We start from the raw sequence: 16,732 nt of genomic DNA, 5'->3' as shown, positions 1-16,732 counted from the left end.
TTTTCTGAAATATGATAAAAGCCACAGGCTTGCAGGAGAGATTCACCAGCCTCCCAGGTATGTATATATTATCTACAATAAATCTCAGTATAAAACTCTACATGTCAGATAGTAATTCATATGACGGGCCATTGTTAAATAGCTGGATCCAGGGGCTACCAAGCTGAGGAAATTGTTAATTAGACAATCTATAATTAAGATCTGTCAGAGAGCCAATCGGATTTGGAAAAAGGTTTATAAAAAAAAAAGGGGGGGGGGGGTTTGTCACATTTTGATAAGTAGAGGATGAGTGGCAGATGTGAGACGGATGGTGACATTGTAGTGATTGAATATAATTGACTGAACCCTTTTTCTGGTTAAGGCCTCTTAGCAGAGCACTGAGCTTCTGTGGATTATAATTAATGCAACAAAAAACAGATTTTACACTGTTGATCTGAAACTTTATTTATATTAATAGATTTGAAGGCGTATTTATCATTTCATACTTCATCTGAAAACTTTTCTTTCTGTGTTTCTTTTGGCATGTGTCTGCTGCTGTGGTTTGAAATTTAAAAGACAACACAGTATTTAAAGAGTGGGCCATAAACATAAGACAATGAAACAGCACGAAACATGACAGCATCTTTATTTCTAATTCTGTCCAACTTTAAAATCATGGACACAAAGCTAATTTCACTCTAAATCTCTGGGGTAGAGTCAGAGCAACCATACTACTCCTCACCTGTCTCCCATCACTGTTCCTGTAGGACTTAGGAAAGAGTCAGTTTTCACTGCTAACCTACCACAGCTCCACCAGCAATTTGTGGCATCTGTATTTTGCCGACTCTTGCCTGGATGGCTGCCACGTTCGCAGTCAGAGCTCCTTAATGTGAACGCTGGACGCGATTGTCCCTTGAAAAAAAGGTGCTGTCACTTCCTCCATTCCTCCGGCTCGTCAGTATCCTTCTCCTGCCGCTCCCGTTCTCGTCTCATCTCCTTCAGCTCCTGTCTGTATTTCCGCTCGATGAAGCGCTTCTGATGAGCCATCTGCGGGAAGTTATCTGGTACAGGGAGAGGCAGAGCGGGGAAGCAGAGAGAAGTCGACCAAGGAGAAAGAGATAAAGAGAGAGAAACAAAGAGGCAGGGGTGTGAAGAGACAAGGTCAGTTTCCAACTGGGCGAGGACAGCAATCTAGGGCTCAAATTGCACAGTTTTCGTAGCAAGGGTCATGTCACTTTGGTCAAAAAATTGAAAATGTTGCAGACATTATGGCGATTAAATTGCCCTCATGTTATTTCATTAATAATGATGAAGTAACAAGAAATGAGACAAGACTTGTTTGGTTTCAGCCCAACGACTATGAGATCTGATAACATAATTACAAGTGCACATTTCTAAATGAGATCTGTAATAAGATGGTGTTAGTGTGACAGCAGAGAAAATAGAACTGAAACAGATACAAGCTGATGGGATGTTAACATTCAGGAATTAGACAAGAACTTGTTTTTTCCTGCAGTTGGATCTAGAAGTTTTTTAATTGTCTCACTTTTATTTGAAAACTCTTAATATAGATCTGCTGATTGCCAAACGCTGCTACTTGTTGTCAACCAGTAAACTGTAGAAAACCAATTAGACTCTAAAGAGAAGTTCGGAAGTGTCCACCTAGAGCCACAAAACCCACTATTGTGCAAATACAGAGGGAGTCTGGATGGATTCAATGAGTGTCCAGTGTCTACGGTAATGACTGTATCTGACAGGCATCTGTTAAAATCTCATCCTTTCTCCTTTACCTGATGATCAACCATAAATTGTTCGTATGTGTTATTATGCATTTGGTTTTGTGTTTTTATTTATTTTTCTTTTTAATGGTTTTATGCCTGTGAATTCCCTTCATTTGTTTGTGTGCATTCAATACACTGTTTTTAATTGTTTTTTTTCTGGCTTCGGTCGGTTTCTGAAGCCCATTGGGGCATGTAATGCAATTTTGGGATAACAAATGTCAGGATATAGTGACAAATGTCCATTACGACTCCCTAAAGCCCAAGCTGATGTATTCACACAGCTTGATTTGATTGGGCCAAAACCGAGGTTACTTTATGAACTACTTTTATTCTGTGTAATATATAAAATAAGTGTTGAGTCAAGGATGACATCTTCACATGTCTTATTTTGTTCAATCGACAGTTTAAAACCAAACTATATTCAATTTACAATTATAATAAAAGGAAAACTTTTTATTTTTCTGTCGATCAACAAAACAATTACTCAACTAATAATTTCAGATCAACTTAAAACAGAGGACAATTTCCCAACACATTAAGGAACATATAATGTGTCAGTTTAAGTTACCCAATTTTGGAGATACCTGGGTTTAGTTTTAGTTTCCAGCCATGAAAGCAGGATTTAACTCAATGACCAACCAGGCAGCACTGTTTGTAATAGTGTCACTCAGAGCTGAGGTAATTTTCTATAAGTATTTACATTACTGGGTCTCTGTGTTCCTCACTTCAATTTAAAACGGCACGCATGACAGAGGCCCGCTGATTTGTGTCGACTCACAGAGACACACATTTGACTGTGCAGATTTTCCGCTCACTGACTATGACCATGCAAATCTAAACACATTTAAATCTGTTTTTCAATACTTTTTTCCCAATTCAGTAAGTGATGGTAAAAGGAGAGGAGCCACAAAGACCTGTGCCTGGATAAAGATACATATAAAAGATCTCAGGCTGGCCTTCCTACGCATGGTTTATTTTACACAGTGTGTGATCAGTTACACATTGCTTTCATATATGTATTTAAGCATGTTTACTTTGAAATAAGAAAGACAGTAGAGTGGTAGGTCGACGGTCAAAAAATGACGGTATTGGACTAATTACTGTTTGATTGTAAATGTCTGCTGATGTCTATGACTCACTCTTCTATCTTCCTGGTAAAGCTTTGTCAACTGTTGGAGACCAAGCCCCCACCACAGCGACTTCCTGGTTGATCCAATAAAGCAGTGCCACAAAATGCAGTTCTCCAAGTGTCCTCTGAGTTTGCATAATAGAGCACTTTCTCATTGACCCCCATGTTAAACAGGCCGTTTTCACAGCATCATTAAACCTGTTTAAAGGCTGGGACAAAAAAAACACTCTAGTCTGTATGTTTAGGTCATATCTCCATGATAACACTGAGGGGGGTGCATTTTTTTTGTACCAGGCTAGTGTTTATTTTATTGGAAGTTAAAGTTTATGAAAAAAGGAAGGTGTGGCCTCTTCCGTGACAGCTAGCCTCTGGTCCTCACTTTTCTTCGGAGGTATACGTCAGCCAGATGGACGTGTCTCCCTCCCCCCAACATGCCCTTTTCTGGTAAGAGGAAATGAGGCGGAGTCAAAGTCTGACAAGATGGCGACTCCCGTAGGCGAGGACGATTGGAACAAGTTGAGAAAACGGGCCTCGACAGAGAGGCTATGTCCATTTTTTATACAATCTGTGTTGGAGACCCATGTCTGTCTTAAAGTTATATCGAAGATTTCAATTTAACTGAGGTAACACAATAGTAAAAGAACGTATTACAATATGTGTGTATGGGTACAGTCCCTGGAAAAATCACAAGATGCAATTTTTTGGGGGGTTCAATAAAACACCTGCAATTACTGCTTATAGAACAAAAATGGAGATTTTAACTTTAAGCAAGTCACAATGATTTTTCCAAGAACTATTGGGTTATAAGAATGTTGTCTTTGGTTATTTAGACTCAATATCCTGCTCCTAACCTTGGAAGGACTGTTAGAGAGCTACGTTTGCTCAGTATAGACCTAAAACTCCTCAAACACCTTTTTAAGCAGAGAGTCGGCAGTTTGACATCACACATTGTTTCATTTCAAATCCAATATGCTGCAGTTCAGAGCCAAAACAACAGACAATCAGCCACTGTCTAAATACTTGGACCCTGCACTGCAGATAGTGTATGTTATCATCCGACAAATGGGATGATTAAATTATTACTGTTGTCCAGACAGTGGACTCACATCTGATAATATGGCACCTTGGGGTCTGAGCCAACTATCCAACTATCTGGTGTGGATATTGTGTTTTTTTTTTTTTTTTTTTAAAGAAATGGCTGCTGTCCTGCTGCTGTAGACCCATATCCACGGTTGGAGAAGCACACCACAGGAGCAGAAGTAAAAACGCTTTCGCATGTTGGAGCGACACATTATCCATCTGGATTGTGCTCAACTCCCTCTCTGGTGCTGATAAGCTCTTCATTCGTTTGAAAAAGCCATCACTTCAACGGTTTATTTAAAGGATGCCTCATCTAACGTCTAATAAAGAGCGCAGTCGGAACCTTTTTTTGTGTGTTCAATGACTGAATGTTTGAGAATTTTTAATCATTCAAGTAATAGAAGCGTAATAAATTCTGCTCTGTTCAGTTTAAAGATGTCACTTTGAGCTCCAAGATGCTGTGAGCCATTTTATGGACTGAATAGTATTTGGTCTCAGTGTGGGCCGGAGAACAACACATTCTGGAAGCGGTTGTCAGGATGAATTGGCTGAATGACTAAAGGTCCATGTAGTTTTTCCAGCTGTTTGTAGTTGGACTTACTGTAATCAGAATTGTAAAGCCTCAGATGGTTAATGAAACACTGCAAATACACATATTTTTGTTTGACTTGTGAATAGAAGAGGGGGATGTATTCTTTCTCTTGCAACACTAATTCGCCATTATGGCAACAGAGGGGGAAAGGCAAGAAAACAGCAATATTCTATTTAAAGGGAGACGGATCAAATAATAATAATTTTAAAAAAAATCCTGAAGAAAATAAAAAATGAATTATTAATGAAATTTGAGACACACACGCATAGATACACACAGAAACACACAGTCTAATTTCAATATGCTTTCGGTGAGTAAGGAACACTTGGTAAGCGTCGGAGAGAAAACTACATATTGCAGTTAAAATATGGAAATCACCAGCATTTTTCCCGAGGAGATGACCTGGGAATAACCCACTCGAGAGAGGAGGAAAAAAAAAAGAAGCTTCGGCCATTTACATTGTTTAACATGCGGCACAAGAGCAGGCGTCAAAGAATAGGCTTTCTAAAGAATACACAAGGCTTTTCATTTCACTCTGTATTGGACATATTGAGAATTCTCAGACGTCAGGCGTTCTGGAGAACGCACCTTAGAGAAACGCTGCACCCTGTATACTGATTACCTTTAGGCTGAGGCTTTAACGCACTTAGTCCGGCTAAAGGTCTTTTGTTTATCGACAATGCTGAAATTCCTCTCAAGGACGGAATTTCCTGAAATTCGGGGAGTAGCTGCTTGCAGTGGGGGGCCCCGCTGCAACAATGCAGCCTGTTGTGCCCCCGTCGACAGCAGTGCTGTACAAGTGCTTGCACAGCAGCTGGATGTGAAATCTGTGATGAGGGATCAGCTCCCCCTTTTAAGGGCAAAGGAACATACAGTGTCCTTTCACTATACAGCCTAAGCTAAGGCTGTGAGACGACTCTACAATAGACCTCACCGGCGGAGTCTATCACCCTGAGCTCACGTGCACAACATTAGGCAACAAGCCGATAGTGCACCTGTATAATGGTGCTGATGAGGAGGGGATTTCCCTGCCATGCCAAAGGCCAAACAAAAGGCTCAAGCTCATTGAACAGAGATCCTGCATACTGTACTTTACTATGCTTCTATCCATCCAATGCTTTTATCCGGAGATTAAGGGGTTTAGAGAAAGCAGAGGGAAAAAAAATGTAGTCCCCTTCCAGCTACTAGCCTGATCGAGGCTCCTTCTCTTATTCAACAGATATTGCATTGTTTGAGAAACAAGCAGCTGCGAGGAAGCTAAAAAAAAGGGGGAAGGGGAGGGGTTTAGTCTTGGAGAGAGAGTGAAGACTTTATACAGACACTGTAAAATCTGTAAGGATGCATGATAAATGGTTACGCCGTTTCCATGTATATTTAATGTCTCCTCAGACCTGAAGGTGTGTGGTGCAAAGAGCCTTAAGGTCTGAGAAACTCTTTCCACCGTCGACTAGGTTCCCCTACCTGCTCTCAGCTCTATTTGTTTGCACTCATCTTACTCTGAGGCCTGGGCCTTGGTTAACATTTAATTCTGCCTTGACAGATACAGGCAGGAGACTGTCAAAATGTGGGCCATCAAATAATGAAATGTGAATCAGCTGAGCCACCAGTGGATCACACACACACACACACGCACGCACGCACGCAAGCACGCACGCACGCACACACACGCACACACACGTCCCCGCTCTCTTTGATGAGGTCTGAGCTGTCTGACTGAACACAACCATGTCTCTCACCCTGCCGACACCGCGGATTTCTGTCTGCCAGGAAAAAGCTCTGCAGCAGAAACAACAAAAAAAAAAGTTCAATCCTGCTCAAAGTGCTCCTGATACTCAAGGAGGGCCTTAAATAAAACATGGAAATGAATCCTGACATGTTGCTGGGAGGTGTTTTTTTTCGATCCGAGAGCAACATAAGGTAGGGCTGTTGTACAAGAGGAGTAATGGTGTAGCCGATGCTGCAGTGAGGGCCAACAAGACAATCAATGACGAATTACATGACACCGGGGCTAATGTCCTTGATTAGTCTTGCAATGCGAACAAATGAAGCGAGGCCCTTGACAATCACATGAGAGACAATGCGGCTCCAATAGGACTTGATGCGTCAGGCAGTTCTGCAGCAGACGAGCTTAAGTTTTTATTTTATAAGCTTATAGTCAGGAGACACAGATCCTTCAAAGGCGTGTTTGAACCCCGCCGACTGACCTTGCATATTTATTCCCGTGAGGAACAATGATATAACAGAATATGTATGCTACGGAGAAAAATCCTGCAAATGAGCGATCGATTCAGGCGTGAACAGTGAATTTTGAAAAATAAATAAAAATGATTGACCGACTATATTTCATATAAAAGAAATTGACCTCTAAATAATGAGCGCTATCTGGAAATGATGGATGGAGGAGCATATGTAAACATCGATGAGCAACAATTCACTGGTGGAGACTTTTCAGCCACATATTTTACTATAGTCTGAAATCAAGTAGATTCTATTAGCACAATATGGGTCATATATAAAAGGAGGCAGCCTATGTGCAGTTTTTTCCTAATAATTAATTAAAATCATAACTGACAGGCTCACCTCAGGTACTCATGAAAGAAAAGAGTACATTGAGCTGAAGGGGTGAGTTGTAAATGAAGTGACAATGCAAAGTCAAACAAAGCCGTCAATCTGGAAGCGTTTTTACGCCAAAGGAAAGGAGACTTGAAGGGATGATTTTAAATTAACTGACCTTTTAAAAGGAATTGCTAATCTAGTCACATGAAACAGCAATTTATGAGGGGGGAAATGTTCATTTACTAGCAATGAGCATCTATCAATCATGGTGACAGAGGTGTACACTGGGGAGAGGAAATGGGAGGAATTAAGAGAGGGAGGAAGACACAGGAGAGAGAGTGTGCACTGAACTACGCCCCCTGATAAGGAGGGAGGGAGGTGAGGGAGAGCCAGAAGAGAGGGGGACTAAGAGAAGGGCTTTAAATAATACCACTAATGTTTAATAAAGAGACAAAACACGGGCGCACAAACAGTATCAATCACAAGTGGCTGGAGGCCTCATTTATGAGTAAAATGAAATCAAAGTCTGACCTCTCTGCCCTTTACGAGTTCTACAGGCCTGTTCCAACAAAGCCATTTGTGCTCACCTCCAGCTAATTAGTTGAGTAAAGAACAAACTGTACATTTGATTAATGCGGTGGTCACAGGGGCAGCGAGCGAGTCCAGTCCAAAAAAATTACAAACACACCCAACTCTTAATATACTCATTGTAACGTATGATGTTATGCATCAACATACATATGCATTGAGGCTTCGGAGCAAATGGGAGATGATAGAAGTGGCTCGAGGATGTGTTTCTGAGAGTCCTGTAATTGTATTTTTTACTTGGCAGTGAATGAAATGCTGTAAATGCCTAAAAAAACACTATCTATTTTCCTTAAGTGATGGTTGATGACAAGATGGAAAACAGCCAAGGAGTAAAGCAGCACACAGGGGAATGCATCAGCCGCACTCCTTCAAATCTGAAGAGGAGCGCTGAGCACAAGAGAGTCTCTTAGAGCGTGAAGCCTTGCTTTTGCGGCCTGTAAAAGGGCTCGAAACACGACAAAAAAACCCACAAACTTTGTGCGGGCCCTCGACACAAACTTCCCACGGGCCCCTCGGGATGATCGACATGGTCGAGGACGCTTACTGTAGCTTCTCCTGTCCTTGTTTTGTTGGTTCTCCATCTCTGGCTAGGCCCCATAACTGTGCTCTGGGCTACTACTTCAAACAGCCTAATGTCCTATATGTCGCAGCCAACCGGCTGGTCAGGCCACAGCTCTCTGCCAGCCATCTTGCATACCATACAGCCAAGGCTAATATTCAACACTGAGGCAAAGTGTGTGAAAGGCTTAAAGTGTGAATTTCTGTGTGTGTGTGTGTTTTTGATTCATGTTGCCAAACAACTCACATTTTTCGAGTGCATCCATCGCAGCTCCCATTTCCGCCTGTTGGATACTAGATTAGAAATATTTTAAAAAGGAGACAGAGAGGGAGACAGAGAAAGAGGGAGAAAAGGTCTTTAGCATATTCAAAATGTCCTTTTTTTGAATTTGTCAGAAAAACAGGCCCAATACTGAGAGGATTATCAAAAGTGCTTTATATTTGTTTTGAAAGAGCCCTTCTGCCTAACAATCCAGGTAACATAGTGCACACATTTCAAAAAAAGGTAAGCCTATTGGCAGCTCTGCGCCGGGCACTGTTTACGCCTGCAATTCACCGTCCCTCCGTATATATTATGTGCTGCATGATCATAGCCCAGCAGCAGAGGTGGCTGGGAGCTTAAGTCATGTAAATACAAAAACAGTAAGCTGTCAAAGATCCTATGGAAGGGACAAACTTATCGCCAGCTTAGAGCGAGAGAGAGCGCTTTCAAGTAGGGGGCCATGGAGGGGATTTCCACATGGAGGGGGGTGAAAGATGTTTGATGGATTTACGTTTCATTTCTCACAGGCTCAGCTGCAGCTTTATTGTCAACCCCTCCAACCCTGAAAAGGCCTTTGCGCAGAGATTCACTTTCTCTGCTTTACAAAAGCGTGAATGTGTGAGCACGCACAAAAGGTGTGCAGTCAACACAAAAATACACAACACATTATTGTCCTGCTGTGAACACAACATCCCAGATGAAACCCAAATGCAGCCTGAGATGGTGTCGCCTGATCGCAGATTCTACTTCTGCACAAAGTGATATTTCCATAACACAATTTACGTCAAATCAATAATGAATCGATTCATTTTCATTCTGCATAATGTGTCTCCCGATAGAATAGGCCAACAAGAGCTTAATCGCTATAATAAACACCATCAATAAAGCACAGCCATTATTCTGGAGCCCATTAGCGGTGCACGTTGAAGTGGAGCTCCTTGTCCTGTTGTGTCTTATTATATTGTACTGTCTTTACTCACCTTGGGCCTTTGCCACAGCCAATTCGCTCCCCTTTGAAATACACGGCAACTGTGTAGGTGCGAGCATGTGAGGGACCCACTGTCTGCAGGGTCCTGCAAACACAGAAATATGGGATGACAGGGGAGGAGGGTAGAGTTGAGAAATAATAATAATAATACCCAGGAGAAAGGGCACAAGGACACTCAGGGACATTGTCCTTCAGAAAAATAACAAGAAAAGGGAGGTGAGGGAAAAAAAGTTTCAATTGGAACAAATATAATTCATCTCACGCGGCGGGTGGAGAAGAGGGGAATAGCGCTTTGATTCAGAGGCGTGCTTTGAGAGCGTGCAGAAACCATCTGAGGGACATATAAACAACTTTTAAAGCCTCCCCATCTCCCCACACCCATCATCTTCAGATACCAAGATCTGTGTTTGGTTTAAAAAAAAAAGTGGGTGAGGGATTGAAATAAAAGAATGACAATAGTCTTTGAGGGACCCGCGAGTCTTTGGTACGCTTTTAGGGAAAACAATAAAAAAGCAAAATAGGGTAAACCAACAAATCTAAGAGAGGGATGAGAACAGAATTCCACTCAACTCATTTACAGATGTACCTCATTTAAGAGAGGAAAAAATAAAAATAAAGCTGTCAATTCTGTTACATTTCTGCAGGGACATGAGTACAAGACAGCAGACAAAACTTGGGACATGTTTGAAATGTTAACATTAGCATAAACATCTCAGACCCAAGCTGTGAGTCACCTAAATTATTCACAGACAATTTACTTATTTCAGGAGAGCAATCCATTTTTAATGCAATGTGGTCACTTATGACACTATCAATAATTCAGCTCCCTGTCTCACTTACAAATGAAAAAGCACATAGCATGTGTGGAGCAAATAAGACTCTTGTGAGTAACGTTTTAGCTAAATCTCAAAAGGAAGAGCGTGTCACTTGGAATTATCACACTGCTAAAATAACCAAACAAGACGGAATAAAAAGGAAATCTGCGAGCTATTGGGGGAAATTGTCAACTTCAAGGCTGCACACAGATGGAAGTGCACGAGGGACGGGAAACAGCACCGTAGAGGGTCTGTATGAGCTTCGGCTCATACTAAAAGCAGCTACGTACTGACTCGGGCCATTCTCAGCACAATGTGAAAGTGTGCATGTGTGTGCTCCCTGGTGTGCCCTGCCCCAGACGAGATGTACAGTAAAGTGTTGGTGGTGGGGTTGAGGTGCGAATCTGTCATCAGCCAGACACATTCACCAGGGAACCTTTAGCAGGGGGCTCGGTGCATTAGCTCCATTTCTTCCCCTTTTCTGTGTCCCTTCCTGCCCTCCCTCGACCATGAAGTCTCTTTCTGTCTGACTCACACTCTACTTTTCATACTTGTAAACAAATTCTGATGGACCCTTGAGACAGTCAGACAGACTTGACGCCAACAACTGCTGAATGAAATGCTATAAAGGGTCTACGGTTCTGGCTTATCAACCAACAGATGTCAGGTCATCTCATAAGGAGGCTGCTCATGATCATCGGCTGCTCCTGCGTATTTGTCCAACAGGACATTGCAAGCAGCAACTGCACTCAAGGCTTTGGCAGAAACCTCATATTCATCGGTGGCTAGCTTTATGCAAGTATGTGTCTATCTATGTGTTTGTATGCATGTTGAAATTCAAGTCACCCAGGGACTCTATTTGTTTCTTGTTCACGTTCTTGTGGGCAACGGAGTTGGAGGGAATTGTTGATTGTAGTGTCAGAGTTGTGCTGTGTCAAAAATCACCAACCGTTGGGCAGATAGACAGAATAACAAACAGAGGAGCTCTGAAAAGATACTCAAATAAATACAAGGAGGAGAGAAAGGGAGGAGGCGGGAACTGATTAAATGCTGGATTGTGGAGTTCATTGTACATAAAATTGCTTCGTTTTCAGACTGCCCTTGTGCGTCCAGCTGACCCCCTTTTTTCTCTCAGAGAAAACAGTTTGTCAGTTTCCATGGTGACAAACACACTGCTTCATGGCAGCTCTCAAAATCATTCTGTCAAATGACACTTGCTCCTTGACCTTTTGTCAAATAAGAGGTCCCTTTGGGAGTGTTTATATATCACAACAGAGACCTTTACACAGCTATTCACAATGTTCAGGGACCAATGGCATAGAGAAAAGTCCAGTAAATTATGTTTGTGCCAGTTCATTTCTCTGAATATGCATTGTGTGTGTGTGTGTGTGTGTGTGTGTGTGTATATATAAGGGTGGAACGGTTCACAAAAATCCACTGTTCGCCTCATATCACAGTTTTGGGGTCACGGTTTTTCGGTTCGGTTGTTATTTTCTATTTCTTTTAGATTCTAAAAATACTATGCATCAGATCTAAAGCCCAATACTTAAAAAAAAAATGTAATCAGATATTCTTAAGGACATGTCATGCAATCATGCAAAAACTGAAATAATGAGGCAGCTTTTTTAGGGATTACTGTAACAATCTTAAATGAAAGTGAAGTGAGATTTTGAAACAGTAGGAGACACATTGCTGCATCTACGAGTTTATAAATTTAGTTGGCAAAAAGGTAAACAATTGTTTGCCTTCTAGGTAAGAATATAAACACTTTTACATGATCAAATCTCTAAAAAAAAATGAAGAAAATAGGTTTTCTTTCACTAAATTAGGCAAAAACAGCAATCACTGAACTGACTGAATAAAGGCTACATCAGGGTTATTCAATTAATGTGGAATTGGGGCTGGTTGACGAAAATTATCCAAAATGAGGGGCTGGAAAAATATGAGCATCACATTAATGGATATTGTAAAACAATGCAGCGACATAGGAGCACATATATTGTCTTTATTTTATCAATGTAAATATTAGTCATAGGCCTCAAAGTGCAACAAGCTTATCAAAAAACAATTCTTGTTAAATGAACAAACCTGTGAACCAGAGGTTTTCACTCAATTATTGGACTAAAGTAAAGTTTGAAGCTCTTTTACTTTTACTTGAGTATTTTATTTACATACTACTTTGTACTTCTACTCCACAACAAATCAGTGGAAATATTCTACTTTTTACTCCAAGACATTTATCTGATTACTTCAGTTACTAGTTACTTTACCAGGCTAATATATATATATATATATAATATAAGACATATGAAACATTAGTGTATTCATCAAAAACTGGACTGACACAAATGAACGTAACGTAAATTCAGAGTAGCATGATTTTTATCAACTTCTCCTCTTTACACTCAGATATGGCTGCAGAGAAAACACAGGGTTCACAGTGACAGAAACAAAGACTTCTCTGGTGAACTGACGGTTTTCTGTGTCAACTTTTCTTTTTTTCAGAGTAGAAAGAGACATTGATGTGGTGATTTAACCACAGATTTAACCAGACAGAAAAGAACAAACAGAGCGGAGCTTAGCGAGCTGCTGCCAAGAGGATTCAGAAACCCACGAAGAAGAGCGGGAGTGTAGTGAGAGCGTGCGCAGCGGGAACGTGCGTAGTGTTGTGGCCGTGTGCCTACAGGGAGCGCGTTGAGCAATGTGTGGAAAAAATATGGAGTGTCTCGATCATTTAAGAAACTTAAATTACAATTTGGAAAAACATGAAAATAAAAACTAGTAAGCAAGTGAGAAGAGAAGCTGAAATAGTTGGCTAAAAGTGTTTGTAATAGACAGCTTAAAGTAATGAAACTACATAAAAGTACTTTACGATTAAATGGTAGTTACAGTAGCTTAAAATGTTAGCTGAAAGTAATGGATAAACAGTCGAAATAGTTAGCCAAAAGTAATGGATAAACTGCTGAAATTGTTAGCTTAATGCATAAAAAGTTGAAATAGCTTAAGGTGACCAGACGGTGTCCGGGGTCAGTCCCCGTTTTCAGTTACCTGTCCCCGGCTACTACTGTCCCCAGTTTTCACTGACTGAAAGATCCGAAAATGGAATATTGGAAAAAATGAAAAAACGTAAATGTTGACCAAACGACACATATAGTCGTGCACCCTACTACTCACTCACAGGCTAAAGCCAAAGTGGTTTGACATCTCCAGGTCAAAAGATAAGGACGAATGATAGATTTAAGTAAAAAATCAATCAATCAAAAACAAGGCTTGTGATGCATGAAGAATATTCGTCTTTACATTGCACAAGTGGTTTGACATAACTCAATGAAATGGTTTAAATGCATAATAGTTTTTTATTCTGAATATGAAATGAATGTTGAATATCAAACGTTTTGGAGGTTTTTATGCCTCTGAACCAAATATGTCCCCGGAAATCGGGTCACCTTAAAATAGCTAAAAGTGATTAACAGTCAAAAATGTTAGCTTAATGCAGAAATAGTTTATAGCTAAAAGTAATGTATAAATAGTGAAAATAATAAGATAATAGTGAAGTATAAACTGTTAAAATGGGTAGATAAAAGTAATGGATACACATAGAAAGACAATGCCTAAAGTAATGGATTAATGGTTGAAAAGAATGGTGGTGTTGATACTATAATTTATCTGACAAGGTGGTAAGGGTGTATCTGACAAAAAAGGTTGGAAACTACTTAAATATCCATTTTGCCTACTCTAGTACTTCTAGTTTTTCTAAAAAAATATATGTATTCTAAATTAAAACTTTACTTTCAAAAAGTAGATTTAAGTGAGCATCAAAGTAACTAAGTCAGCCTTGTATTACATAAAAATATACCAACCTAAACTCAAGATAAACAGAATGTTACTCTTGTGAAAGAAACGGATTGTTTTACTTCCTAAAATTCAACATCAGTGCTGGCTTCAAATAGCTGGGTTCTCTGGGGTCTTACTTGTACAGTGGGATATCAGGCTCCTTGCCCTCTGTTCTGAGGGTCAAACAGCACTGCTGCAGCTGAGACTTTGGGTCATTCCAGTCCTGGTTCAAAATGAACTCCTGCAACACACACCAAACAAAACACAAATAGAATCAAAGTACTTCTTTCAAAAACGTCTTCCAAATAATCAGAAACCCAAGAAAATCAGCTGCATTTCTCTCCCTCGGTCGCTCATGCTTTTATTTCATTCTTGCCATGACCCTCTCTGCCAATTTTTCCCCCTCCTTTAGCACTCACTTATTTGCTCTCTCTCTGACTGGCTCTCTATCCGTGTCTTCACGGTGAGTACAAAATCACAGGCTACTTAAGACAAAAGCCTATCCCCGGCCAGATATAAAGAGCGTCTAGGAGTCTCCCAGGTGTACAGCCCTGATACATTTCTCTTATCCAAGGGGGACTTCTAAAAGCCCTTCCATTAACAGGGAGGCAGCCTTGTCATAAAACGGTAGACTTTGAATCCAGAACTGTCTGCTCTTATTAATTTTCTACAAAGAGTGCTTCTGCTTCTGTTGCACTCTTCTACTCTCACTTTACTGCGGCCCAAACCCCTCCATCTCCGCTGTTGTTGCTTTTGCGCTTTACTTCCCCTTTTCTCTTTCCCACTTTTTTATCCCTCTGAGGGGCATATATACCCCTTTAGCCTGAAGCAGAAAAATTAGGCTGTTTTTAAAAGGGTTGCTATATGCTACGGTTTTATTTTGGGGGGGGGGGGGGGGTACTTTATATTATAGAGAAAGGGGCGAACATAAAGAAAGGAGCATTTATGTGCTTATGTCCCTGATTTTGCCTCTCTATTCCCATCCAAATTGGATGAAGCAGCACAGTGTGCAAGGCTATGTAAGGAGACGTGCTGGCTGTTTCACAACTTTTCTCTTGGAAGTGGAAATGAGGTGCTCTCTTGCAGCGACCATGACGCAAAGCTCAGCTCCTCCAGAGCTGGGGATTCTCCCTGGAGAGGCACACCAAGACAGCAATTAGCATGGCATATCAGACCACTGCAGCAGCCTCACAAGGAGAGGTCCGCGCTGTGTGGGTACTCGTACTTGAGCGTGTGTGTGTGTGTGTGTCTGACTGCACTTGTGCGCATGCCCATTTAGGTAGGCGATAGAATGTGATAGTTGTGTTACCACAGCAGCTCTCTTAATGGCAAAATAGCAGTCATAGGGCTCTTCTAGCTAAAGTTGGGACAATCCAATTGTCCTTTCTCACTCACATCTGGTTATGGGAGTCTTGAATGAAGCTTACTCGATTTATTCCTGGAACACTCCAGAAATGGACACCATCAACAGCCGGAGCACTTCTTGGACCAATAGAAAAAGACAGACGGCCCTGTTGCGATTCCCATTAAAAGGTGACTAAAATAGCGATCAAAGCCGCAGTTGCGAGTCATTCAACAGCAGAGCACCACTTCAGGCCTTGAGTCGATGCTAGCACCATTAAGACCCAGCCATTAGCTCCCTCCTAATCATCTCTCTGGTTCTTTCTCTCTGAGGTGCCTGACTGAGCGGCTCATTGATCAGGTGCGAGTGGTGAATGACTATCAATAGGGCCTCACCTTCAGTCGGGGGAAAAAGCAGACGTTCATAAAGGTGTGCACGTACTCCAGATCTTTATCAATGTAGAGAGCTGCGATAAAAGCTGCAGAAAGGAGAAAAAAAGACAGCAATTATAAAAATAAAGCAATAAAAAGATGGCAGTCGATGTGCGGCTCTGATGGCTTTCTTCCTGCTCTTAATGTAAATGAAACACTAACAAAGACCAGAGGACCAACCTCAGCTGTGGCTCTCCACAGCAAGTGACGTGAGACGAATGTAAACAATTAGGAAAGACGGCTCTCTAGTTCCCAGCCTTCCTCTATTAAACAGGAAATTGGCATATGGAGGGCCAAACAGAGTTCAAAGAAACATCTATATATTTATAAGATAAAATCTTATGTCAAGCTGAATTGAGAATGACTGGCTATCTAACTGAAACGAAAAAAGATTTGAAATGTAAGCAGTAGGTGGTGAGTTTCATCTTCAACTCGTGGCAGTCCCTTTGTTTCCCTCGTCTATTAGCTGCCCCTGCATTCACTCATCTCCGTGACTAAGACAGTGAGACATGAGAGAGGAATAATAGGTAATATTTCAGGAGGCCAGTGAGGGTCTGCTGTAGCTGCAGGGCAACACTGTTCATATGCGTAAGAGCTGCACTTATATCCAGTGCTGACCCTTGTCCCTCCCTGTGTCATCAACTCTGCTCCGGCCACAACTTTTGGAAGATAATTTGAAAGGCAAATAATATGAAGCTCATGTATGAAAGTCTGCCTATTGAATGCTGACCAGGAACGCATTAGTGCTTTTTATTTTTTTCTTTCTTTGTTTTTCCCACTTTTCCTGCCAATGCTGA

At 41.2% G+C, this 16,732-nt stretch overlaps 1 protein-coding gene across 1 annotated transcript in view; it reads right to left on the bottom strand.

Annotated features, from left to right (window-relative positions):
- Nucleotides 1-563: 563 nt before the first annotated feature.
- The window catches only part of drosha (drosha ribonuclease III), a 106,020-nt gene continuing 89,851 nt past the window's right edge, over nucleotides 564-16,732 (bottom strand). Inside the window, exons 28-32 of the mRNA XM_083935828.1 lie at nucleotides 15,900-15,982; nucleotides 14,300-14,403; nucleotides 9,506-9,598; nucleotides 8,511-8,557; nucleotides 564-1,040 (exon numbers count right to left, since the gene is read on the bottom strand). Of these exons, the coding sequence (XP_083791954.1) occupies nucleotides 910-1,040; nucleotides 8,511-8,557; nucleotides 9,506-9,598; nucleotides 14,300-14,403; nucleotides 15,900-15,982 (458 nt within the window). The 3' untranslated portion in view covers nucleotides 564-909. The remainder of the gene's footprint in view (nucleotides 1,041-8,510; nucleotides 8,558-9,505; nucleotides 9,599-14,299; nucleotides 14,404-15,899; nucleotides 15,983-16,732) is intronic.

This window comes from Echiichthys vipera, assembly GCF_963691815.1.
Source record: "Echiichthys vipera genome assembly, chromosome: 21".
NCBI classification, from domain to species: Eukaryota; Metazoa; Chordata; class Actinopteri; order Perciformes; family Trachinidae; genus Echiichthys; species Echiichthys vipera.
The sequence above is the reverse complement of the archived record's forward strand: the minus strand, read 5'-3'. Positions and strand labels throughout refer to the sequence as shown.